The sequence below is a fragment of the Phoenix dactylifera genome, chromosome 4 (assembly GCF_051530095.1).
Source record: "Phoenix dactylifera cultivar Ajwa chromosome 4, Ajwa_hap1_PhDact_Kaust_v1.1, whole genome shotgun sequence".
NCBI classification, from domain to species: domain Eukaryota; kingdom Viridiplantae; phylum Streptophyta; class Magnoliopsida; order Arecales; family Arecaceae; genus Phoenix; species Phoenix dactylifera.
In genome coordinates this window covers 51,432,287-51,458,495 of record NC_143193.1, presented here as the reverse complement: position 1 = coordinate 51,458,495, position 26,209 = coordinate 51,432,287, and the positions used below count along the sequence as shown (strand labels likewise).

At 45.0% G+C, this 26,209-nt stretch overlaps 1 protein-coding gene across 4 annotated transcripts in view; it reads left to right on the top strand.

Moving 5' to 3' along the window:
* Window positions 1-26,209, top strand: part of LOC103701299 (cleavage stimulating factor 64-like) — a 36,076-nt gene that overhangs the window by 6,979 nt on the left and 2,888 nt on the right. For all 4 annotated transcript variants that reach the window (XR_015977369.2, XM_008783312.6, XM_026802310.4 and 1 more), the window contains exon 9: window positions 348-701. Coding sequence is in view for 3 of the 4 variants with exons in the window: in XM_008783312.6 (XP_008781534.3) it covers window positions 348-701 (354 nt within the window). In the remaining variant the exon portion in view is untranslated. The remainder of the gene's footprint in view (window positions 1-347; window positions 702-26,209) is intronic.

The window sequence follows — 26,209 nt, the reverse complement described above, 5'->3', positions numbered from 1 at the left end:
ACCGATTGTAACTACATTGTTGGATATATTACGATCCACTGAATAAGTTGAAGAAATTGACCTTCAAAAAAAATATTTTTGAAATGTGGCGTAAAGTCTAAGTTTTGATGTGGAATTTCATTCTTACAAGAATGGAGCAAAAGATTGTAGGTGCCATTTTCTATTATTATACTGTATTTTTGCATGTTTGTTTTCAATTGTTTTAAAAGAAACCTTATTTCCTGAACATTCACATAATTCAGAATATTCCAGGGCTCGTCTACGTCTACATATTGGATTTTTCTAAATCTATTTTGGCAATCGTATCCCAATTTTTTTCCCTTTGCTGAACTATAGTTGTATAACAGACTGGCTCATCAAATTACCAATTACCATTGGGCGGATTGGAGATGCTTCCAAAGGAAGTCAGAACATCTGCTTTGGTTAGCCATGATCCAACTTGGGCATCCAGAACTAGCACACAAAGTTTAGGTGTGGGTTTGGTGGAGCAAACAGGAATGCCAGGTGATACATTAGAACGCATGCGTCATCCTTCAAAAATACGTAGACTGGAAGATGAAAGTGGTGCTCCCCAGTTGTTGTATAGCCACTCTACTTCCAGTAAACCTAGTTCAGCTCAAATGATTGGCACAAACTCAGTATCTGTGAGTCAAATGACGGGTGTTGATGGGGTGCAACGTTCAGAGAAACAGATGCCTCAGGTATTTTACTCATGGATATTATATCAAAATGTTCTGGGCTTTCTATTGTTGTGCCAACCCTTGATTGTTTCATAGCCTCATGGAGCATATTTTTTACATAGGACTTACATGTTTATTTTATTTTCTGAACTTTCTTTCGTTATCCTATTTTCTGCTTCATATCTTGTCCTTCATTTGACCAACATGTATTTTGACTGTTTTCAGTGTATCTCATAGATAGGTTCATGTAAATTTTACTGAGAAAATGCTATAACAGTCATGACTATAAAATCAGCCAAAAGTTCTAGAACTTCTTATCATAGAACATGATTTTTTTTTTATTTCATGAAATCTGCGAGAATTAAATTTATGGTAGCAGGAGCTAAGTACAACCAACTGTGGAAGAAAAGTCATGTGAGGGATTTATCTGTGAAGGCTATATATCTTAATAGAATTTCGTATCTTTATGTTGTAATACATAAATTAAGCTTAATTCATTATGGTCTTTACCCATCTAGTCTGAATGAGTGTAAATGAAACTGTCAGTCAGAAAGAGTTCTTCTGGGGTTATTATTATTATTTTCATTTCTTTGCGTTAGGGCGGAGAACTGTGTTAGTACTTATAGAGCCTTGTCCGAAGTTTTAATTAATTTTACCACAGACTGTTATTGATTTACTGGAGGCCATTATAGTGATTTCTAAGGAGTTTCAGATGGAGTGATTTTGTCTTGGGAATGAATGTGAACACATTTATTGTGGTAACACACACACACACACAAAAAAAAAAATGATTTGCAGATTTTCATATAGTTAATTTACCAAGTGGCAGCTTAAAAGCTGGGGAAAAGTGCTTGCTATTACAGAGAAAGGTATGTTCCATGGATGATGTATCTCCAGTTGATATTTGGTTAGAACTTAGAAATATAAGTCTGGTGCAGATTAGGGTTCAGATCTAATTTAGTCTGAACTTCGTGGCTGTTTTTTGCTTCTTTCATTGGACATATTGTAGAAAAGATTATAGGTCTAACTCGATCTGAACTTCAGCAAGAAATCAGCTGTGTAACAGAAGAAATATGTTTCTGAGCAGAGGAGGATTATGTAGAAGGATGAGGGAAATAGGAGAAAATAAGAGAGAAGGAAGAAGAGGATAAAAAGGAAAGAGGAGGAGCCTGCAGCCTTTTCATTCAAAATTAGTTCCGAGTACAATGCCAGTTGTCTGGTTTTGCAGCGAGGTTCTTAATGCACTTTAGTAAACTTGACCAATTAGCATCCTTTCTGGATTAAAACGCAAAAAGGAAGAACCATGCCAGTGGAAATCATTCCTGATTTGGAATAGTTGGGGGGCAATTGCTTTCCTGATTGAGTCATTCTGGGACTCGACAATCAGACTAAAAATCCTCTCAGAGTTGGACCTTTAAAGTTTGCTAAAAGAGTAATGTCAGGAGGTGCCCATTTCTTGCATGCAAAAAATCCTCCTACCTTGTGGCACAAGGGGATTGGTATGACTTGTGGGAAGTAATATGAGGCACAGGGGATGGTTGAGTATTGAATTGCCAAGGCAGCAATAGACAGGTCGGAAGACCTTTTCATGTGCACTAATGAACGTTCCAAAGCATCTCCCTTGCTGAAAAGACTCCTATAGGACTTTGCCTAGGATAAGAATGGACCAGCTATTAAATCTTTGATGAAAATTTCTTTTACCTATTTCTCTAGGTAATATGTTATAGACAACTTCTTTCCAACTTGTTTCACTATAGATAAGAAAATACAATAACAACATTCCAGATTCATAACCTCTTTCAAACAAAACATATTAAGAAAACTTGCATCACAAGCAAAGGATAGGTGAAAGCCATCTTTGATTGCAATGGTCTGGGATGATAATGGTCTAATTGCATTGGGACATTGTTGTTTTGAGTTGCACCAATTTTCATCCATTGCATTCGATCACTCCAACAATCCTTCAGGTGATGCCATGTACCATATCATATTATTGAACCAACCAAACATTTTTTAGACATCTCAAGCAACATCCTTGATCTCTCCTTGGACATGTAGAACTAATGTCAAGGTTCACTATACCGGTGCGTATTGCCCCGTACTGGGCAATACTGTACCATGCCGGTACGAAACCAAGACTCAATATACCGAACCGATCTCCGTACCAGGCGTACTGACACCGTATCAATATGGTACGGATACGGGATCCAATACGGAGATTGTGGACTTTGGATGCTCTATATATTAAGTTTTTAAAGTGTTGGCACTTTTCATGACATGAGACAATATGTCCGAAAACTTTGAAGTATCCTACTGACATTAGTAGAATTTATCAATGTCTGACTCCCATTTCAGGAGTGGCATGGGGACTCATTGTTTCAAGAAATTAACACTTTATGCACAGTGGCATAATAGTTTTGATAAAATAGCCCCACTAAAGAACACCTCTAAGGCATTTCATTATACGCCATACCAAACCAAACGAGGCGGTACGAGGCATATCGACACTTAGGACGCCGAACCGGCCTCCATACCGGGCCTACTGACATAGCAACGGGGTGGCACCGTATGGGGCATGGTATCAAGATGACGTACTTTGGTTAAGAGCATTGCATTATTATCTTAAATGGTGCATCAACATCCAATTGGAGGTCAAACTAAGTATTCTATGAGAACCTATGTGTCCTAACAAAGCTGCTCACAATTTTATTTCCTAATAGTAATGTTGCTGGAAATTGGACCCGGGGGCCGCCGTGAAGCCGGGGAAGGAGGAGCTCCGCTGCTGCAGGGGGCGGACGGCGGTGCGCCGGCTGGCTGCGTCCTCCGCTGCGGGGGGCGTCGAAGCCGGAGAAGGAGGAGCTCCGCTGCTCCAGGGGGCGGACGGCGGTGCACCGGCCGGCTGCGTCCTCCACCGTGGGGGGTGTGCAAGTCCTGCAAGGAAAACCGGTGGCCGGGCTCCCCGGCGCCGGCCCTCCGATGCCTAAGTCAGAGGGGGCAAGTATGTGGAGAAGAGCAGGGGAGAGAGTATGTGGAGAAGACAAAGAGAATCCCGTGTTCAATTGTGTCTGTGCTGTTTTCTTCCTTTTTCCTCCGGTCTAGGAGGGTTCTCTCCAGCTCCGAGTTTTTTCTCTGGTTTTTTGGTCCTCCCTCCCTTTTCCCTCCAGGTTTCCTTTTATAGGAGGATTTTTGTTACCTGGGAGGTGACAGGAGGTTTGTCCTGTTTTGTAATAATTGGGCACGATTTGGCCCATTAATGGCGTAATGGGGAACGGGACCGGATCAGACCGGAATCAGGGAGTTGTCACGGTCGATCGGACCTGTTGGAGTGGTTGAACCGCCGGCTGTGGTGGGCCTGGGGTCCGTGGATGGTAAGTGCATTTATTACCGAATGAACCGGCGGTCAGGAAGAGCCATACGTTCTGATGGTTCAGTGATCCGGAGATCGTCTTGGGCCGTGTTCATTAAATGCCTGAGTGCATCGGAGACTTGAGGGAGTCTCATGCATTAATGGCAGGTCGTGCCGAACGCCTGAGGAGATCTTATGCCTTGATGGCTTGGAGATAGTGGCAGGTCGCAAGCCGTAGGAGTTGTCAAGTCCCTTGGACTTTAGGCGGAGGTTGAACATTTGGTTAAGGCATCGGCTCGGCAAGGGTGCCGAGCCGAGCTGATCGCCCAATGGGGCGCCCTGTGGCGGGGCTGCTTTGAGTACTCCTGGTCGGCGCCCTTTAGGCGAGCACCTTCTAGCAGAGCGCCTCGGCGCTGTCTTTGGTCGGCACTTTCTAACCGAGCAGCTTATTTTGGTTGGGCACCTCTTGGCGCGCACTCTGGTCGGCGCCTTCTAGTCGAGCGCCTTCCTGGTCGGCATCCTTTGGCCGAGCAGCTTTCTGGTCGGCGATCTTTGGCCGAGCAGCTCTCCGTTCGGCACTCTTTGGCCGAGCAACTTTCCGGCTGGCGCTCTTCGGCCGAGCAGCTCTCTGGTCGGCACTCTCTGACCGAGCAGCTTTCCGGTCGGCGCTCTTTGGTTGAGCGCCTCCGTGGATGTATGACTTGGGGTTTTTCCCCCAACACTACCCCCCAACTTCCGAGTTCCAGTTGGCTACCAGCTGGAGCGCGGGAAGTAGCTTTAGTTGGGTCATTACGAATTCCGAAAATTTCGATTTACTGCGCGTTTTGAATTATCGGAAGCTTCGAGGTGCCTTTAATAGGCGACGTCTCTTCCTTCCCGAAAAGCCTCATTATTGGGACACTTTTTGCGAAGCGTCCTCGCGTCGTGGGCTCATGATGGGGCCGCACGATCTTCGATTGCGGACGCCTTTCCGCACGATCCGATGGGGCGCTTCGATGTTCGAAGCGCTAGCCCTAATTAAATGCGTCGTTCTGTCTTTTAGACCGACACGTGTTATCATCTAACCGGAACGCAGCGTTTTCTTCGCTGATCCGGGCCGTTGGGGAGGTCTATATAAACTCTCCCCCGGCCCCCTGTCCTCTTTCTATTGCTGTCTGCTTCCAGCTTCCTATTCTTCCAGTCTTCCTCAGACCGAAGTCCCTTTTCTCCGGCATCTTCCCCAGGTCCCCCTTCTTTTTGACTTCTCTCTCTTGCAATGGGTTCTTTGCCTAGTGAAGTAGTGTCCACCATGAGTGTCCTGGAGGTCGAGATGACCGAAGAGTGGTTTTTCCCTCTTCACGGGTTCCGTTTGGAACCCGCCAGGCGAAGGGATCGGGTAACCGATCCTCCGGTAGGCTGGATCGGAGTGCACTCGGAGTCACTCTGGGCCGGCCTCCGATTTCCTCTTCACGGCTTTGTGAATGAGTTGCTGGCGGTATGCCAGTTGGTTCCGGCGCAACTCACTCCAAACGCTTGGAGGACAGTGATGGGTTTCCTGTCACTGTGTTTACTACAGGGGATTCCTACCTCTGTCAACGTCTTCCGGCGACTTTTTATTTTCAAGTCGAACCCGGGAGACGGGGAGTGGCTCTACATCGCCCTCCGGGTGGGTCGGCCACTTTTTCATGGTGCCCCCTCATCCATTCATGGTTGGAAGGAGAAATTCTTCTTCCTGGGTTCTGAACGGTCCTGGGGGTTTGACCCCAGGTGGAGGCCGGCCCAACTTAAATCCATCAACAGGCTCCCCCAGCTTTCTCCGCGTGAGCAGGAGATCTTCGATACCATCCGCAGCCTTGGGGATGGGATTTTGCTGAACGGCCTCATTAGCGAGGACGCCCTGGTGAACGTGGGCTTGAGCTCGGCACGTCCTCAGGGTAAGGATAGTTACAGCAACTTCTTATTTCCTTATTGTTCTAATGTTCTAATTTTGCTTATCTTTGCAGACATCGCAAAAATGGTGACCAAGAGCGAAGTCCTTTACGCCCGCTTCCAGAAGAGGGCGGCCGAACTCTCAGGAGAACCGACCGAGCCGAGGAAGAAAGCAAAGACCTCGGCGAAGACCTCGACGACCACAACAGTTGAGGCGCGCGCTTCTCGCCCCGTGCGCCCTGAGGCTGGTCGGGGAGAGGGCGTGGGCTCTGGCGGAGCCACGATGGCACTTCCGTGTCCGGTGCCGATTTCGCAAGTCCCTGGTCGGCGGGAAGCTCCAAATTCCGACCAGGGAGGGAGGACCTCAACAGATCTGGCGCTCGCACGCCCCACCTCTACCACGCAGCGGTCCGGTCAGCCGTCTACTCGACCCCAATTCCCCAGCTCTGAGCCGGGGAATAGCCAAGAAGCAACGGGGTCGGCCGCACCCAGGCCAGCTGAGGCCGGTCTGGCGGGTTCTTCGGGTCCTCAGGAGCGGGTGCCTTACGCTCCTGGATGGGCTGTTTTCGAGGGCGACTCGGCCCTCGATAATGCACAAGTGGCGCGCGAAGTTCTTCGGGTCGCGCTGCTCCCGGCCGACCAGGCCAAAATTCGGTCCATGAACTACGGCGAGTTCATGGACTCCGCTATTTGCTCTTCCATCCGAGTAAGTCAGCTTTTATCTCTGTGCAAATTTGTGTTTCGGCTTAAAACTGTTTCTTACATGTCCCTCTTGCAGCGCCTCCACGAGACCGAGACGATGATTCACATCATCCAGGACTATCGGGACCGGGCCCGAAGGCATCAAAGGGGGCGCGAGGAGGCCGAAACAAAGTTCCTCGCGTCTGAGGCCGAGCAGAAAGTGCTTCAAGCGAAGCTAGGGGCGGCCGAAGACGAGGTTCGGACTCTGGTCGCCGAACTTGAAGAGGAGAAGGGCGCGCACTCTTTGACTATGTCTGAAGTGCGCGCCGCGGAGGCCCGCCGGACGGAGGCCGAATCGTCGCTCGCTATACGCGAGCAGGAGGTGGGGGAGGCTCGAATAAAGGTCCGAGATCTCGAGATCCGTCTACTTGACGTGCAATCTCTGCTCGCGGATCGCGAAAGAGAAATAAAGATTTTGGAGCGGAAGGCCGCCTACCACGAGGCTCGAGAGAAGGAGGCCCGGGAGCAGGCCCAGGACGCCGTCAAGCTCTTCCGCGAATCGGAAGAGTTTCGTGACTTGATGGAAGAGGAAGGCGTCAATGGTCTCATCCAGGGCTTCAAGGACTTCCGCAATCAGTTGCGGCGACTTCTCCCAGATTTCGACCTTAGCCTGCTTCAACCAGGCGCTGGGGTCGAAAACCCAGAAGCGGAGGCGGAGGTAGAGGTTCCAACCTCTGGCGGGACCGACCAGGAGGGTCAAGCTGAAGAAGGCGAGATCGCTCTCGAGGTCACCGAGGCAGCTCCCAAAGCCACCGTGGGGGCCTCGGCCGCAGAAGAGCCAACTGTTCCTGAAGTCGCCGGGCCTGAGCCCTTGGTGTAGTTTTCCCCTTTTTCCTATCTTCTTTTTCTTTTTTGTAAGCTGGAGCGGCCTCTATACTTTGTTAAGGCCGGGTCCGAGCTCTTGTACTAGGCCTCCGGGCTTTTTGAAATGAATATTCATTTGTGTGGAAACTCGTCTATTGTAGTTTAAGTTTCTCTGCTCGGATCTGTTTTAGGTTCCGAGGATATGGGCTCTAGGGCCTGAGCTTTTCCCGCCACAGGGTTTTGAGTTAGAGTTTGGCTTGCCGAGCTCCATTGCTCGGTTCTTCGACTAATGGTGTAGCAACGCTTGTGCTTATACCAAGGGTTTGGGCTCGGAACGTTTTTCCGAGCCTAGTCCAGAATTCGACTAAGCCCTAGGGCGGTCGTTAGGACTTGGGACTTCTTAATGCGGCGAATTTCGAATCCGAGCCTCGGGTTGCCGGGGCGAACCGGATTCTTTTCTTACAAATGGACTGCATACCCGTCAACCCGTGACGGGGATTCACCGGACTTGCAACAATGTGTCGGTGTCATGAGCATCCAATAATGGGTAATGTAAAAACATTAAATAAATGGGTACCTTGTACCGTATGCGTCCTTGCGCCGAGGCGACTGAAGACGCTTCTCTGCTCGGACTCCGTTCTTCGAGGACGTCGGCAGAGAAATCCAATAATGGGTAATGTAAAAACATTAAATAAATGGGTACCTTGTACCGTATGCGTCCTTGCGCCGAGGCGACTGAAGACGCTTCTCTGCTCGGACTCCGTTCTTCGAGGACGTCGGCAGAGAAATCCAATAATGGGTAATGTAAAAACATTAAATAAATGGGTACCTTGTATCGTGTGCGTCCTTGCGCCGAGGCGACTGAAGACGCTTCTCTGCTCGGACTCCGTTCTTCGAGGACGTCGGCAGAGAAATCCAATAATGGGTAATGTAAAAACATCAAATAAATGGGTACCTTGTATCGTGTGCGTCCTGGCGCCGAGACGACTTAAGACGCTTCTCTGCTCGGACTCCGTTCTTCGAGGACGTCGGCAGAGAAATCCAATAATGGGTAATGTAAAAACATTAAATAAATGGGTACCTTGTACCGTATGCGTCCTTGCGCCGAGGCGACTGAAGACGCTTCTCTGCTCGGACTCCGTTCTTCGAGGACGTCAGCAGAGAAATCCAATAATGGGTAATGTAAAAACATTAAATAAATGGGTACCTTGTATCGTGTGCGTCCTTGCGCCGAGGCGACTGAAGACGCTTCTCTGCTCGGACTCCGTTCTTCGAGGACGTCGGCAGAGAAATCCAATAATGGGTAATGTAAAAACATCAAATAAATGGGTACCTTGTACCGTATGCGTCCTTGCGCCGAGGCGACTGAAGACGCTTCTCTGCTCGGACTCCGTTCTTCGAGGACGTCGGCAGAGAAATCCAATAATGGGTAATGTAAAAACATTAAATAAATGGGTACCTTGTACCGTATGCGTCCTTGCGCCGAGGCGACTGAAGACGCTTCTCTGCTCGGACTCCGTTCTTCGAGGACGTCGGCAGAGAAATCCAATAATAGGTAATGTGAAGACATTAAATAAATAGGTACCTTGTACCGTATGCGTCCTGGTGCCGAGGCGACTGAAGACGCTTCTCTGCTCGGACTCCGTTTTTGGAGGGCGTCGACAGAGAAATCCATCGATGAAGGAATGAGCCGAGCTCGTTGGTTGAAGCTGGTAAAGAATGAGCCGCGCTCGTTTGGCCAATAAAGACAACATCCCAACGTATCGGGGCATCCCGATGAACCGGGGCGTCTCGACGTCTCGAGGCATCCCGGCCGAGGTCGGGGTAGGAGCACGAGCCGAGCTCGTCCGGTCAGAGGACCGCTACTCAACAATCGATGGAGCACGAGCCGAGCTCGTCCGGTCAGAGAGGACCGCTACTCAATAATCGATGGAGCACGAGCCGAGCTCGTCCGGTCAGAGAGGACCGCTACTCAATAGTCGATGGAGCACGAGCCGAGCTCGTCCGGTCAGAGAGGACCGCTACTCAATAGTCGATGGAGCACGAGCCGAGCTCGTCCGGTCAGAGAGGACCGCTAACTCATATCCCGACGTCTCGGGCGTCCCTATAGCCGGGGCATCCCGACATCTCGGGGCATCCCGACGGATCGGGGCATCCCGACGTCTCGGGGCATCCTGACCGTGGTCAGGGTAGGAGCACGAGCCGAGCTCGTCCGGTCAGAGAGGACCGCTAACTCATAGCCGATGGAGCACGAGCCGAGCTCGTCCGGTCAGAGAGGACCGCTACTCAATAGTCGATGGAGCACGAGCCGAGCTCGTCCGGTCAGAGAGGATCGCTAACTCATATCCCGACGTCTCGGGCGTCCCTATAGCCGGGGCATCCCGACGTCTCGGGGCATCCCGACGTCTCGGGGCATCCCGACGTCTCGGGGCATCCCGACCGTGGTCAGGGTAGGAGCACGAGCCGAGCTCGTCCGGTCAGAGAGGACCGCTAACTCATAGCCGATGGAGCACGAGCCGAGCTCGTCCGGTCAGAGAGGACCGCTAACTCATATCCCGATGTCTCGGGCCATCCCGACAGATCGGGGCATCCCGACGTCTCGGGGCATCCCGACGGATCGGGGCATCCCGACGTCTCGGGGCATCCTGACCGTGGTCAGGGTAGGAGCACGAGCCGAGCTCGTCCGGTCAGAGAGGACCGCTAACTCATAGCCGATGGAGCACGAGCCGAGCTCGTCCGGTCAGAGAGGACCGCTAACTCATATCCCGATGTCTCGGGCCATCCCGACAGATCGGGGCATCCCGACGTCTCGGGGTAGGAGAAATAATCCTTCTGAAGATACTTCTGCACGGTCGGGTCTCTGGCTTCGAAGTCGCCCACAATTTGGTTGACGACGAGCTGAGAATCGCTGAAGGCCTTCAAGTCCTTCACTCCTAGCTCTTTGGCTAGCTTGAGCCCGGCGACGAGCGCTTCGTACTCCGCCATATTATTGGAAGCAGGGAACTCGAGACGCAGGGCTTGCTCGGCGACCACTCCTTCTGGGCTAGTGAGGATGAGCCCTGCTCCGCTACCCCCCGAGTTTGAAGAGCCATCGACATGCAGAGTCCATGTCAAACTCGGGGTCTGCTCCACTGGTGGTTCAGGTTCGATCTCGATCTCATCCAGTATAGTGCACTCGACAATAAAGTCTGCGAGCGCTTGTGCTTTGATCGCCGGTCTGGGTCGGTACTCGATGTCGAATTCGCCGAGCTCGATGGCCCACTTGGCGATCCGTCCCGTGCGATCTGATTTCTGCAGGATCTGCTTGACCGGCTGGTCGGTCAGCACAGCCACTGTGTGGGCTTGGAAGTACGGTCGGAGCCTTCGAGCCGAGATGACCAGAGCATAGGCGGTCTTCTCGAGCTTGGTGTATCGGGTCTCGGCGTCCCTCAAGACCCGGCTGGTATAATACACTGGCTTTTGAAGTTTGCCCTCCTCTCGGACCAGGACCGAGCTTACTGCTGTAGGGGAGACGGCCAGATACAAGTAGAGGATCTCACCCTGTTGTGGCTTTGTGAGCAGGGGAGGGGAAGCCAGGAGATGCTTGAGCTCCTCGAAAGATTGTTGGCACTCGTCCGACCATAAAAAGTTCTTCGTGTTGCCCAGTAGATACAACCCAAGAGGGGGGGTGAATTGGGTCTTTTAAAACTTTTAAGCTACTTCTAGCACTTTTTGATTAATTATGCTAAGTTGTATATATGCGCAGTGAAAGTTAAACTTAGCGACAGTTTGATGTATAGAATGTGACTTGATTGAGTATGCTTGCAACTAAAGAATTCGCGGATAATAGTTAAGCAAGCAATTTATCTAAGTGAGTAAGTGTGTGAGTTAGATAATGACAAAAAGCATTACAAACACAGCAAACATATAGTGGTTCGGTGCACCCCAGCACCTACATCCACTCCCCAAGACTTCTTGGGAATTTCACTATAATCCTACAGATTACAGTCGGTTGTTTTACAAGCTCACAACCCAACTTGTTGTTTTGCGAGATCACAACGAACTCGGTCGGTTTTCCCAGGCTCACCGACTAGAACCAACCCCGATTGTTTTCCCGGGCTCACAATCAAACCCTTTCACGTTGGTTTTACCCTCGGCTCACCAACAAACCTATCTCCGTTGGTTTTCCCTTCGGCTCACCAACAAACCTTACACCGTTGGTTTTCCCTTTGGCTCACCAACAAACCTTAACCCCTTGATTCAATCCCGTGATTGAATCAAGTTACAAGATAATAAAACAAAGTTTAAAACAAATCAAAGCTTCTTAAACAAGCAAATATAACAATATAAACAAACAGAGTAAAGAGAAGCCCTCAAACGAGTTTTGAAGATGGAGGAGCTCGACTTCTTCTTTACTTGACCCTCTTCTGATTTGGCACGAAGTAGAGGATCACCGAGGCAGCACACTGATGGAGAGGAAGCTTTGGGATTCACTTGGAAGCTCTTCTTCTCTCTATTTCTCTTTGGATGGCCCTTTTTGTGCTTATGGGAGATTTTCCTTGTAATCTCTTTCCTAAATGTTTTCTCCCACTTCCATGCGTTCTCCCCAAGCTCTCTTCTTGCTTTTTATAGCTTTAGATGGAGTGGAAACAAGAATATAGCCGTTAGAGACAAAAATATAGCCGTTGGAACCAGTCTGCACCTCCTGACAATATTACCGTTGGGATCGGAGTCGACTCGCGCGATCAGGAGTCGACTCGGCTGTAGCGGGAGTCGACTCAAGCTTTTCCGGAGTCGACTCGGCAACTGTTCCAAATTTGAATTTTGTCCACTCGAGTCGACTCGACTATCCTGGGAGTCGACTCGAATCCCAGAGTCCGAACTCCCGATCCTCTGTCTTTTGGCTCGTCCAGTCTTGGAGTCGACTCGAACTTCCTTGGAGTCGACTCGGCTCTCAGTTTCCGAAAGTTGGTCTTCTGCCATCTTAGTGTAGCGCTGCCTTGGAGTCGACTCGAGCTGTCTGGGAGTCGACTCGAATCTCAGAGTCGGAAAACTGATCCTCTGTATTTTGGAGCCGCGCTGCCTTGGAGTCGACTCGACTTGTCTTGGAGTCGACTCCCCTCTCAGAGACGAAAATACCGTCTTCTGTCTTGGGGTTGTTCTGTCTTTGGAGTCGACTCGGACTTTGTGGGAGTCGACTCGAATCTCAGTGTCCAAAAACTGCTTCTCTGAGTTTTCCCTTGTGTACCACTGAGAGTCGACTCTCGCTTTCTTTGGAGTCGACTCGGCAACCATTGGAGTCGACTCGAATTCCTTAGGAGTCGACTCGAAGACTATTCTTTTGAATTTTCCTTTGAATTTGCTCCTCCAATTTGAATCTTTTGAACTTTAAAGTTGGGCCAATGAATTGTAGCTTTCTTCTAACTTTTCTTGAGTGCTTTTGGAGGCCTTCTTGTGTTCTTCCAACTTGCTATGTTCCTTGCAAAATAAATATCTTTCTCCTTGCAACATAAACATTAGTATCTATACTTCAAGGTGTTGTGATCATCAAAATCAATCTATGAATCAATCTTTGGGTCATCAATCTCCCCCTTTTTGATGATGACAAAACTTGGAGTATATGCAATATAAAAGATATTGTTTTCTAGAAGTAATACATAGCAAAGTTGCATGAAGTAGACAACATGTATATTTAAAACAAAACATACTTCATGATAATGCTTTAGATTTAATCAGCTTAACACAATCAATATATTTCAGTTCAAGCTGATTATCACAAAGCATTATAAGCATATACTTAGATATTTCTCCCCCTTTTTGACAACATCAAAAAGATAGTGAAACATTAAGTACAAAGATCAGAGCAGAACACATCGAGTGTGATTTCAAGAAGTTTTCTAATTTGATACCACAGATAGTTTTCTAATCAAGTGTGGGTGGAATCTCTCTTAGGTTAATTCAAGAAGTACCACAAATGATATTCAATGAAAAGCACGAATGGAAGTCTAACATCTCTTCAATAATAAGTATGAAAGCTTGTTCATTTAAGATCTTTTGCCCAATCTATTAAGTGTTTTATCAACAGGAGAGCAATTTAATTAATTTTCAGAGTAACAGGTCAAAACCTATATATGTAAAAGACACATCATCATGTTGGATCATTAAGTCTTAATAACTTCAAAGTTCTTTAATGATAATAAGATCATTGGGGCACAAACACCAAAATATGAAATCATGCAACATGATTTCTTTAGAGACTTTCTTTTATCTCTGTAGAAAGTAAGCACAATTTGATACATAACAATATGAATTGGCACACAATTTAAGTTCTAAAGTTCAAGTCAATTACACGTTATTCTCCCCCTTTTTCATTAAGTTAGAGGCTCTCAAGATTTGTAATTTGGTTCATGAGTGATGCATAAGATATACTAACCAAATAACACGCCTCAAGGTGTATCATAAAGATTTTCAGATTTAAATTTCAGATGATACATATTGGAGAGTATTAGGATCACTTTTCATTTAGTATTCTTTCCCTCTCCTATAGATTCATGTAATTAAGTTCCATAAGACCTCTCCTTCTGAAATTTTCTTTCTCCCCCTCAATTGATCATTCCATTTAAGAGTTTAGAATCCTAAGATAATGTTCAACAAAATTGTCAATCTCAAAAATATATTTTCTATAAGTTTCAGCTTATTTTCATAAGACTCAAGGTTTGAGATAAGACAACCTTTATAGAACTCATCTCAAGGTAATTAAAGCATGTCTTGCAATATAAGGAGGTTCATCAAAATCAATCCATAAAGTTCAAAGCATGCATCAAAATAAAGTGTCTTTGGGATAGGATACTGAATATCTAAAGCTCCCCCTCAAAAGATGCATTCTTCTTTAATCATTTTAAATTGTTGAATTTCAGATTGATAAACGTGAATAACACTGAAATTCTATGACATCGAGAATGTAGAGTAATCTAGTATTATTCAAAATTTGTAGCAATTACTCTTTCTAATCCTTTAAGAACAAGGTATGCTTCCTCTTCAACTTTGAGAAAATGTACTGAAATATTAATCAAAAATGATTCATTTGAAGCTCAGTTTCTTTCAAAACCATTTACATTTTCTTTCTTTTAGACTCATTTGAGTGAGGTGAAATATTTCTAGGCTTTAAGATCATTCACTATATTAATGGAAGTCTTTTATAATGTAGGAGGGAAAAACATATAGATGATCATTGAGGTATATATTTTATAAACTTCAATTTCTTAATCACAGTTTTTCAGCTATGTACACATGAAGCTCAATAAAATTTTAAATATTAAAATAAAGTCATATATTTAAAAATATTTGCTTGTAATCAAGATCATTGAAAGACACACCATTTAGACCAATATTAGTAGATTTTAATGATAAGAAAGGATATGTTTCGGATGCGTATCGGAGCAATCAGCCAAGACATCAAAATTAATTCTGTTTTTCTTAAATTAAGATTTTATTTAGAAATCATATTGAGTTTAAGCTTTTATACAAAATCAGATTCTGAATTTTCATAAGAATTTTCAAGAAGGCTCTCAAAATTTGAGATATGTATCTTCTACTTTGTAGCTCATCTTAAATTACTAAGATTGAAAACACATATTTCAATAACATTAGAGCACTTTCAGAATCTTTGTATTTAGTATTGAGTTTCGATACAAAATGGAGGATATTTTAACAAGTATTAGGATATTATGTATCAAAGTTAGGCAAGTAGAAAGATAGATCAAGATCAATTCATTTTGCCTAAATAGAGATATCTTTCTCTTCTCATTTCAACTTTCACATTTTAACGATGATTGTGAATGACAAATCTGAATTTTCTTAACAAACAAAAATTTTATGTAGTATTTCAAACAATCAATCAAATTGTCCAAGCATGAAGCATTACAAAATATTGAGAATCCATAATTTAAAGCATCATGCCATATGCAAAATATATTATGTGTTAAGTCATGCATTAGAATATTAAGAGTAAGAATGTTAAGGATCAAAATCAATTCTTTTCAAATAAACTCCCCCTATTTAAATATAATTTTGCACTGATTTCATCCTTAAAGTGTGTTTTCAAGTGATTAAAAATTTGACTTAATTCTACTTTCATTTACTTTGTTTTTCATTTATAACTTTCTTATGCTCTATACTCTATTTGCTCCCTATCCGGTGGAGTTGGGAAGGGGCACGAGGTACTACCACTAGCCTCCCTCTTGTGCCGTCCCTAATATGCCCTACACCGAATAGTTGGGTCAAATAGTGCCGGGTACTACCACTAGCCTCCCCATTGGCACCATCCCTATGATAAGCAATATAGAAAGGTTAAACTATTTACTTTAAACTCTCCCTCTATTTAAGTGTAATTCATTACGGATTTTATCCTTCCAAAAGAATGCTCACACAAGTGCTGAATATATTATGCTTGTTTTGCTTTTTCTTAAGATTGGAGTATTTGCCTTTACTTAGATTTTACTTCTCTTGAATAATATCCATTATCTTTTCTTTATCTCTCTTTCTCTTTGTTATTCTCAAGTAATTTACTTGAAAGAGCAGAATAAAGAAATAATCAAATGTATCATATAGAGGTATATCATGCAAACAACATTTTCATTATGCTCAAGAATTCATAGCTTCTCACAAGTCATTTTAAATCAAAAATTTTAAGCATAAACTTGTGTAGTTCATGGTTATGACATAGGCAAAGATATATTTTAGTTTGGGCAAACCATGAAACAATTTCTAAAAGCATAAGTCAATCAATACATATATATAGACATGATATCAAGGAATTAATAATTAAAGATTTTAACCATGCCATACTAAGATTTAAGTTATTGACTTTGCTCAATTAATTTATGAGAGAGGTATCTAGAATTACCAATCCATTCTGCATTCTTCAGTCAAATACCTACTAGATTTCTTATGTATGAACTTTTGGCTGAAGAAGGTCCTCTCTCTTGTTTGCATGAGAATGTTTATTGTATCTTACGTGGAGATATCCTTCAAGTTGAAATCTCTCATTTTCTTGCTCAAGGATCCTGCAAGCTCCTTTTCTTCCTTGAAAGAAAGTTATTAGTTTCTTCAAGATACAAAACATTCATCCACCATATTTTTAACTAGATGACTCGATATAAGATATGATACTAGTTGAATGTTGAGTCACTTTACTCAAGAGATTCCCTAAGTATAAGCAAGCACATATCACTTGAACTAAAGAGATGGTTTCATTAACCAATATGGTTCAAGTACAAGCATGTGAGACAATAGAATGATTTATCAAGATCAAATCAATTTCTTATTTTCAACATCAATTTAGCTTAGATTCTATTTGCTTAAGATAATTGTCAATAAGGCATGCTAGCTAAGTTTTGATCAAATTGCCTTAAACAATTGTTTCTATCAAAATTCAGATTATGATTCATTTGTTATCAATAAATTATGATTCATTAGAGTTAGATTGAAGTCTTGCACAAGGGCACATAATGATCACACAATCTGGTCTATTAGGTATATGATAAAATAATTATTCTATCATGCTTTTGATGCTTGTTCCAAATCACATATTGCTTTATCATATATGTAATGTGTAATCTTTAAATATGGTGGTTATTTTACATAGATCTCCTTTTTTTTTTAATGAAATAACCACATAGGAGTGAATTCTACACATTCATTTGACAGATTATAAAGCTCATGAAGCAAACAAATAATAATGGTGATCTTTACTTCTAATCATGCAAAAATCTTATCAAGATCTATCTTTTCTTGATTTAGTCTTTTAGTAGTTATCAATTTTTCTTCATTAAGTGCATATCTGAAAAATCCAATTTTGGTTCTAATTATTAACAAGTTTTTCAGATTGTTATATATAAAAGATTAACCATATACATATATAATTTGTTTTTAGTATTTTGATAATAAATCATTAGTCTCATAAAGAATAAAATGAATTGATACCTCTACAACTAGAATTTTTCATGAATGTTCTATATGCATTGCTTGATGAATGATATCCAAGGATAGAAGTATCTTTATTAGATTTGGCATTATTTTTCAAGAGAACATATCAAGCATAACATGTACGACTGAAAAATATGAGAGATACGCAATAGTTCGTTTTCTATTTTTCAGAAGATCAAAAGAAGTTTTCATCAAAGATAGATCTAATAGAAGTCATATGTATGACAAGCAGTGATGATAGCTTTTAAAAGTCATTTTAAGTAGATGACTATCATACAACGTTGCCTTTTTCAATTCTTCAAAGATTCTATTAATCCTATTTTACCTATAGTGTTCTTGGTGCAGAAAGAATTGTATTCAATATTATTTTCTGTGCACAACTTAACACAAAAATTGGTTTTCAAAACTATGCCGTGATTCATAGTTTGCAAACCTTTATCATCTGATCGCTTTTTGTGAGTTTGTGCCAATGCAGAAAATATTTCAATTTGAGTGCCAAGAACAAGGCTAATGTAAGCTTTTGAAAAATTAGTGTTGGAAACAACATCTCTAGATTTAGAAATTATTTTTGTTTGTTTCCTTAGTTAGCATGCATAGTAAAACTTTGACCTTTAAGAGGATAATCTAAGTAAGCCTATGGCAAGGTCTTTTGAGATTAAGTACATACTAGCATGAGCTGATTTCATATGCCAAATATGGTTTCTTTAATCTTGGTATTCATAGTGCATATATTCAAAAGCATACCAAGTACACATTATCATATCTATGATCAATAAACAATAATGCCATAGATAAAAACTCTCAATCAAGCATATAGAGAATTCATAGAGTTATTCTTAATAAGTTGATTAATCATTTAGCACCTTATCCACTAGTGAGTAAAATGAAATGATTTGATTATATTTCCAAAAGTATTTTCTATATCACAAAATTGATCACTACTAGCAAATCATATCAAATACTAAAGCACAAATAATGATGAGATGCAAGAATTACTGATTTTATTATTATTTTTTTTGTTAATAACTTTTTAAGTTTCTTTATGTTCCATGGGTACCTTGGTACACCTATGTGTACATCCTCATTTTCTCATTTTGGGTACCCAAGCTTGCTTGAGTCCTTGAGAGTTAGGACATATGGTTCCTTTTGGAACCCATATCTGTTTAATAGTAATAACTTTACCATTTGATTTAATTATACTAGAACGATAGGTAAAGTTGTTATTCCCATCCTTTTCATTTTTGAAATAAGTTATCTTATTTAATGGTTTGCTTGGTAAATTGATAACCTTTTTCTCTAGAGATTTATGGCTAAGTGAAGGAGTCAAGCTAAATTTTGATTTATCAAAATCAGCATGTTGGCTTTCAAACATCATTTTTAATCTTTCTGAGCTTACGGTGAATTTGTTAATGCAAGATTTTAATTGATTAATTTCTTCGCTTAAGTTTTGATTTTCTTTAATTAAGCTATGATTTTTCTGAATCAATTCTTCTGAAAATGATCTTAAGCATTCATTTTCAGAATTTAGTTTCTCTTGTATTTCATCATTAGAATTTCTTTCTTTTGAAATTTTCAGATTTAGTTTCTTAAGATTTTTATTCTTTACAGCTAATTTTCTACATTCACCATACAAATCATGAAAAGCATTTAATAATTCATCATAAGAAAATTCTTCTTGAAAATTATTTGATGTAAGAGTAGATTCAGTTTTTACCTTGTCTTCTTGTGCCATAAAGCACAAGTCAGTTACCTCTTGTAGTTTCTTGGAGCTAATATCATCATTGTCGCTCCTAACTTTTATTTTCTGGCTTGACTCTTTCTTGGTCAAGGCTTTCTTCCTTTTTATCTCTTTCTTCCTTTCTTCTTGCTTCCTTTTCTTCTTTGTCTTTAGGAAGCTGATTTGCCTCGGAGTCGACTCGGACCTTATTGGAGTCGACTCGGTGAACTTGAGAGTCGACTCGACTGAGGGAGATTCAACACCCTTTTCTGCAGTCTCATTGTTAGTATATATTTGAAGCACATGTGAGCTAGTCTGAGATTTATCATAAGTATTTTCTAAAGTATCCCAGATCTCCTTAGCAGATAAGCATGCAGAAATTTCATTAAACTTCGTTTCTTGAATAGCACAATATAACATGTTCATAGCATTAGCGTTCAATTGTGCTAAGTCCTTTTCATTAATAGTTTGTGAGAGTGTGTGAAGGTCATTTGTTATGATTTTCCATAAATAATAGTTTTGTGATTGAATAAAAATGCGCATGCGTATTTTCCAATGTGTATAGTTTATGCCATTAAATAGTGGAGGTGTATCAATTGATTGTCCTTCTCCTAGAAAACTATCTATTTGACTTGTCATGATCTTTGGCTCTTGATCGTGAGATCAATAATTAAACTTAGAGCACCTGCTCTGATACCACTTGTTGCCCAGTAGATACAACCCAAGAGGGGGGGTGAATTGGGTCTTTTAAAACTTTTAAGCTACTTCTAGCACTTTTTGATTAATTATGCTAAGTTGTATATATGCGCAGTGAAAGTTAAACTTAGCGACAGTTTGATGTATAGAATGTGACTTGATTGAGTATGCTTGCAACTAAAGAATTCGCGGATAATAGTTAAGCAAGCAATTTATCTAAGTGAGTAAGTGTGTGAGTTAGATAATGACAAAAAGCATTACAAACACAGCAAACATATAGTGGTTCGGTGCACCCCAGCACCTACATCCACTCCCCAAGACTTCTTGGGAATTTCACTATAATCCTACAGATTACAGTCGGTTGTTTTACAAGCTCACAACCCAACTTGTTGTTTTGCGAGATCACAACGAACTCGGTCGGTTTTCCCAGGCTCACCGACTAGAACCAACCCCGATTGTTTTCCCGGGCTCACAATCAAACCCTTTCACGTTGGTTTTACCCTCGGCTCACCAACAAACCTATCTCCGTTGGTTTTCCCTTCGGCTCACCAACAAACCTTACACCGTTGGTTTTCCCTTTGGCTCACCAACAAACCTTAACCCCTTGATTCAATCCCGTGATTGAATCAAGTTACAAGATAATAAAACAAAGTTTAAAACAAATCAAAGCTTCTTAAACAAGCAAATATAACAATATAAACAAACAGAGTAAAGAGAAGCCCTCAAACGAGTTTTGAAGATGGAGGAGCTCGACTTCTTCTTTACTTGACCCTCTTCTGATTTGGCACGAAGTAGAGGATCACCGAGGCAGCACACTGATGGAGAGGAAGCTTTGGGATTCACTTGGAAGCTCTTCTTCTCTCTATTTCTCTTTGGATGGCCCTTTTTGTGCTTATGGGAGATTTTCCTTGTAATCTCTTTCCTAAATGTTTTCTCCCACTTCCATGCGTTCTCCCCAAGCTCTCTTCTTGCTTTTTATAGCTTTAGATGGAGTGGAAACAAGAATATAGCCGTTAGAGACAAAAATATAGCCGTTGGAACCAGTCTGCACCTCCTGACAATATTACCGTTGGGATCGGAGTCGACTCGCGCGATCAGGAGTCGACTCGGCTGTAGCGGGAGTCGACTCAAGCTTTTCCGGAGTCGACTCGGCAACTGTTCCAAATTTGAATTTTGTCCACTCGAGTCGACTCGACTATCCTGGGAGTCGACTCGAATCCCAGAGTCCGAACTCCCGATCCTCTGTCTTTTGGCTCGTCCAGTCTTGGAGTCGACTCGAACTTCCTTGGAGTCGACTCGGCTCTCAGTTTCCGAAAGTTGGTCTTCTGCCATCTTAGTGTAGCGCTGCCTTGGAGTCGACTCGAGCTGTCTGGGAGTCGACTCGAATCTCAGAGTCGGAAAACTGATCCTCTGTATTTTGGAGCCGCGCTGCCTTGGAGTCGACTCGACTTGTCTTGGAGTCGACTCCCCTCTCAGAGACGAAAATACCGTCTTCTGTCTTGGGGTTGTTCTGTCTTTGGAGTCGACTCGGACTTTGTGGGAGTCGACTCGAATCTCAGTGTCCAAAAACTGCTTCTCTGAGTTTTCCCTTGTGTACCACTGAGAGTCGACTCTCGCTTTCTTTGGAGTCGACTCGGCAACCATTGGAGTCGACTCGAATTCCTTAGGAGTCGACTCGAAGACTATTCTTTTGAATTTTCCTTTGAATTTGCTCCTCCAATTTGAATCTTTTGAACTTTAAAGTTGGGCCAATGAATTGTAGCTTTCTTCTAACTTTTCTTGAGTGCTTTTGGAGGCCTTCTTGTGTTCTTCCAACTTGCTATGTTCCTTGCAAAATAAATATCTTTCTCCTTGCAACATAAACATTAGTATCTATACTTCAAGGTGTTGTGATCATCAAAATCAATCTATGAATCAATCTTTGGGTCATCACTTCGGCTTCTTGAGGGCTGCAAAGAATGGAAGGCAGCGCTCAGCCGAGCGGGAGATGAATCTCCCGAGGGCTGCAACTCGGCCTGTTAGCCGTTGTACCTCCTTGACCGTCCTGGGGGGCGTCATCTTTTGGAGGGCTCGGATCTTCTCTGGATTGGCCTCAATTCCTCGCTGTGTAATGATGAAGCCGAGGAATTTGCCGGAGGTGATCCCGAATGCACATTTGGCTGGATTGAGCTTCATCTGGTACTTTCGGAGTGTGGAGAATGCTTCATTGAGGTCGGCTATATGATCTTGCGCCACCTTGCTTTTTACCAGCATATCATCCACATAGACCTCCATATTCCGGCCTATCTGATCTTTGAAGATCCGGCTGACCAGTCTTTGATAGGTTGCCCCGGCATTTTTCAAGCCGAACGGCATTACCTTGTAGCAGTAGGTTCCCCCCAGACTTCGCCGACCCCCTGGCTGGTGGGGAATCGCATGAGCAGGTGATGAGTGGAGACCACCGCTCGGAGGGCGTTGAGGCCTGGCCTTCCGAGGATGGCGTTATAGACCGAGGGAAGGCGTATCACGAGGAAGTTCATTCCCACGGTACTTTCACGGGGGGCGAGCCCGGCTGTGACCAGAAGGTCGATCTCGCCCTCTACTGGGACTGAATCCCCAGTGAATCCAACCAACGGAGCATTCATCCTCCGCAGCTGTTCTTTGGTCATCCCCATTTTACAATATGCACCAAAGTACAAAACGTTCGCCGAGCTTCCATTATCAACTAAGATGCGCTTTACATCAAATCTATTTATGATCATGGAGATGACCACGGCATCATCATGGGGAGTTTCGACTCCCTCTAAATCATCATCTGAAAAGGAGATGGCTTCAGAGGCGCGCAGGCGCTTTGAGGAGGTTTCTTCCTCCGGAGCTTCTCCAGCCGAGGCTCCTCCTCGGATAGTGTTGATGACGCCGGCGATGGGCCTGTTGGCATTCGAACCTTCAGGCTGTGCTGCTCCTTCGGCGGGCTGCTTCTCTTCACGCCGGCCTTGCACAAACCGATCGAGCACCCCTCGGCGGATGAGTGCTTCGATCTCATTTCGGAGCTGGTAACACTCCTCGGTATCATGGCCTTGATCCCGGTGGAAACGGCAATACTTCCGGTGATCGCGCCGGGTTCGGGTATCAGGTTTCGGAGGTGGGAGCCGGATGCGATCCCGACTCTCGATCTCCATGAGGATTTCGGCCCGAAGAGCGTTGAGGGGAGTGTATCTTTCATACCTCCCTTCAGGTGCAGGGGCTTGCAGTGGGAACCTCGGGCGGGGTGGTGACCTCTGCCGTGGCGGTCCCCTCAGCCGGGGTGGACTCTTTGGGCAGGGCGGATTCTTAGCTCGTTGCGGAGACGGGCTTTTAGGCTGGCCGCGCTCCTCGCGGCGTCTCTTCTTGGGGTTCTGCTCGGCTCCGCTCCGCCTGGCTGCCACGGCTTCTTCTGCCTTGGCGTACTTCCGCGCCCGAGCGAACATTTCGGTGAGGTCCGCGGGAAAACTCTTCTCGATCGAGAAGAGAAATCTGTAGGACCGGGCTCCAGTCTTCAGTGCCGACATGGCGATTGACTGGTCAAGCTCCCGGACCTCCCATGTTGCGGAGGTGAACCGATCCAAATACTCCTTGAAGGATTCTCCCTCCTTTTGTTTGATATCGAGGAGGGAGTCGGATGTCCGCCGCTGGGGCTGGCTGGCGGCGAAATTGCCAGCAAACTGTCTGCCGAGCTGCTCAAAGGAGGAGACAGTACTCGGCTTTAGCCCGGTAAACCACAACCGGGCTGGTCCTCGGAGTGTCGCCGGAAAAGCTTTGCACATCATGGCCTCCGAGGCTCCTTGTAGGGCCATTAAGACCCGGTAGCTTTCCAGGTGGTCCAGGGGATCAGCCTTGCCGTTGTAGGGCTCCACCTGGGGCATCTTGAACCGTGACGGGACCGGTTCATCTTCGATTTCCTGGGAGAAGGGCGACTTCGTATTGAACTCGAAGTCGCCGTTACGTCCTGACTTCCTCCCGTGGAGTGCCTGGATTTGACGTTCCAGCCTCTCGACCTTCCGGTCGAGTTCATCGTTCTGGAGAATCGCTGCAGCGGTTCGTTCGGGTGCAGGTTGCCCTGAAACCGACTCAGCTTCTGAAGGCTGTGGCCAGCCTCCGTGATCTCTGACTGGGTGCTCTCTCCAGAGGGAGGCCTGGACTTGAGAGTCCTGACCTCGAAGAGGAAGCCCGCTTGTAGGGGGCTCCGCTTGAACTGGAGCCGGGGGAGGCGGTGCTGCTGGGATGCCCCTGGGTTGCAAGCTTTGGACGGCGGTAGCCAACGCCTGCACTTGCTGCACCAGGGCATCAAATTGTTCCGGTTGAACTTGAGGTGCTGGCTCAACCGGAGGTGGTGAGTTCCGAACGGAACATTCTGGGCTTGGTGGAGGACGTCGAGAGGCGTTGGAAGCCCCTTTGCTTCTTAGCTTCATGGTAGCGAACTCGGGCCCTTCCTCTAGCGCCAACTGTTGCTGGAAATTGGACCTGGGGGCCGCCGTGAAGCCGGGGAAGGAGGAGCTCCGCTGCTGCAGGGGGCGGACGGCGGTGCGCCGGCTGGCTGCGTCCTCCGCTGCGGGGGGCGTCGAAGCCGGAGAAGGAGGAGCTCCGCTGCTCCAGGGGGCGGACGGCGGTGCACCGGCCGGCTGCGTCCTCCACCGTGGGGGGTGTGCAAGTCCTGCAAGGAAAATCGGTGGCCGGGCTCCCCGGCGCCGGCCCTCCGATGCCTAAGTCAGAGGGGGCAAGTATGTGGAGAAGAGCAGGGGAGAGAGTATGTGGAGAAGACAAAGAGAATCCCGTGTTCAATTGTGTCTGTGCTGTTTTCTTCCTTTTTCCCCCGGTCTAGGAGGGTTCTCTCCAGCTCCGAGTTTTTTCTCTGGTTTTTTGGTCCTCCATCCCTTTTCCCTCCAGGTTTCCTTTTATAGGAGGATTTTTGTTACCTGGGAGGTGACAGGAGGTTTGTCCTGTTTTGTAATAATTGGGCACGATTTGGCCCATTAATGGCGTAATGGGGAACGGGACCGGATCAGACCGGAATCAGGGAGTTGTCACGGTCGATCGGACCTGTTGGAGTGGTTGAACCGCCGGCTGTGGTGGGCCTGGGGTCCGTGGATGGTAAGTGCATTTATTACCGAATGAACCGGCGGTCAGGGAGAGCCATACGTTCTGATGGTTCAGTGATCCGGAGATCGTCTTGGGCCGTGTTCATTAAATGCCTGAGTGCATCGGAGACTTGAGGGAGTCTCATGCATTAATGGCAGGTCGTGCCGAACGCCTGAGGAGATCTTATGCCTTGATGGCTTGGAGATAGTGGCAGGTCGCAAGCCGTAGGAGTTGTCAAGTCCCTTGGACTTTAGGCGGAGGTTGAACATTTGGTTAAGGCATCGGCTCGGCAAGGGTGCCGAGCCGAGCTGATCGCCCAATGGGGCGCCCTGTGGCGGGGCTGCTTTGAGTACTCCTGGTCGGCGCCCTTTAGGCGAGCACCTTCTAGCAGAGCGCCTCAGCGCTGTCTTTGGTCGGCACTTTCTAACCGAGCAGCTTATTTTGGTTGGGCACCTCTTGGCGCGCACTCTGGTCGGCGCCTTCTAGTCGAGCGCCTTCCTGGTCGGCATCCTTTGGCCGAGCAGCTTTCCGTTCGGCACTCTTTGGCCGAGCAGCTCTCCGTTCGGCACTCTTTGGCCGAGCAACTTTCCGGCTGGCGCTCTTCGGCCGAGCAGCTCTCTGGTCGGCACTCTCTGACCGAGCAGCTTTCCGGTCGGCGCTCTTTGGCTGAGCGCCTCCGTGGATGTATGACTTGGGGTTTTTCCCCCAACAAGTAACACCTTTAAATCTACCATTTTTGCTTCACTAAAATGAATCTTAACCACTCATGTGAAGACAAGGAAGGTCGGTAAAGACTAAAATTTTGTCATCACGAAATTAACTTGATTACTAGGAAATTTTGTCATCGGTAAAGACTAAGTTGATTATTGAGATGGAGAGATTTTAAGAAACTTTGGGGACCAAATTTAGAAAGATAGGTGATGATTAAAATAGTATACTTAACTTTACATAATTAGTAAATGAGAATAAGAATTACAAGACATGTCATCAGCATTTCCCTTGTAACAAAATGTCGCTAAGGTATTTGCTAATGTTTTCCTTGGAAATAGTTATTGCAACTATTTTTCAACTTACATATTTGGACACATCTTAATTAATTTTAGGTGTATCCAATAAATAACTTAAATAGCCTAGGAGTCAAGATAGATAAAGTACGCACAATGGATATGTTACATTACATATGAACTTTTTTGTGTGTGCATGCGTATATATGCAATATATTCATGCACTGCCATTTTTTGGCACTTGGGGACACTT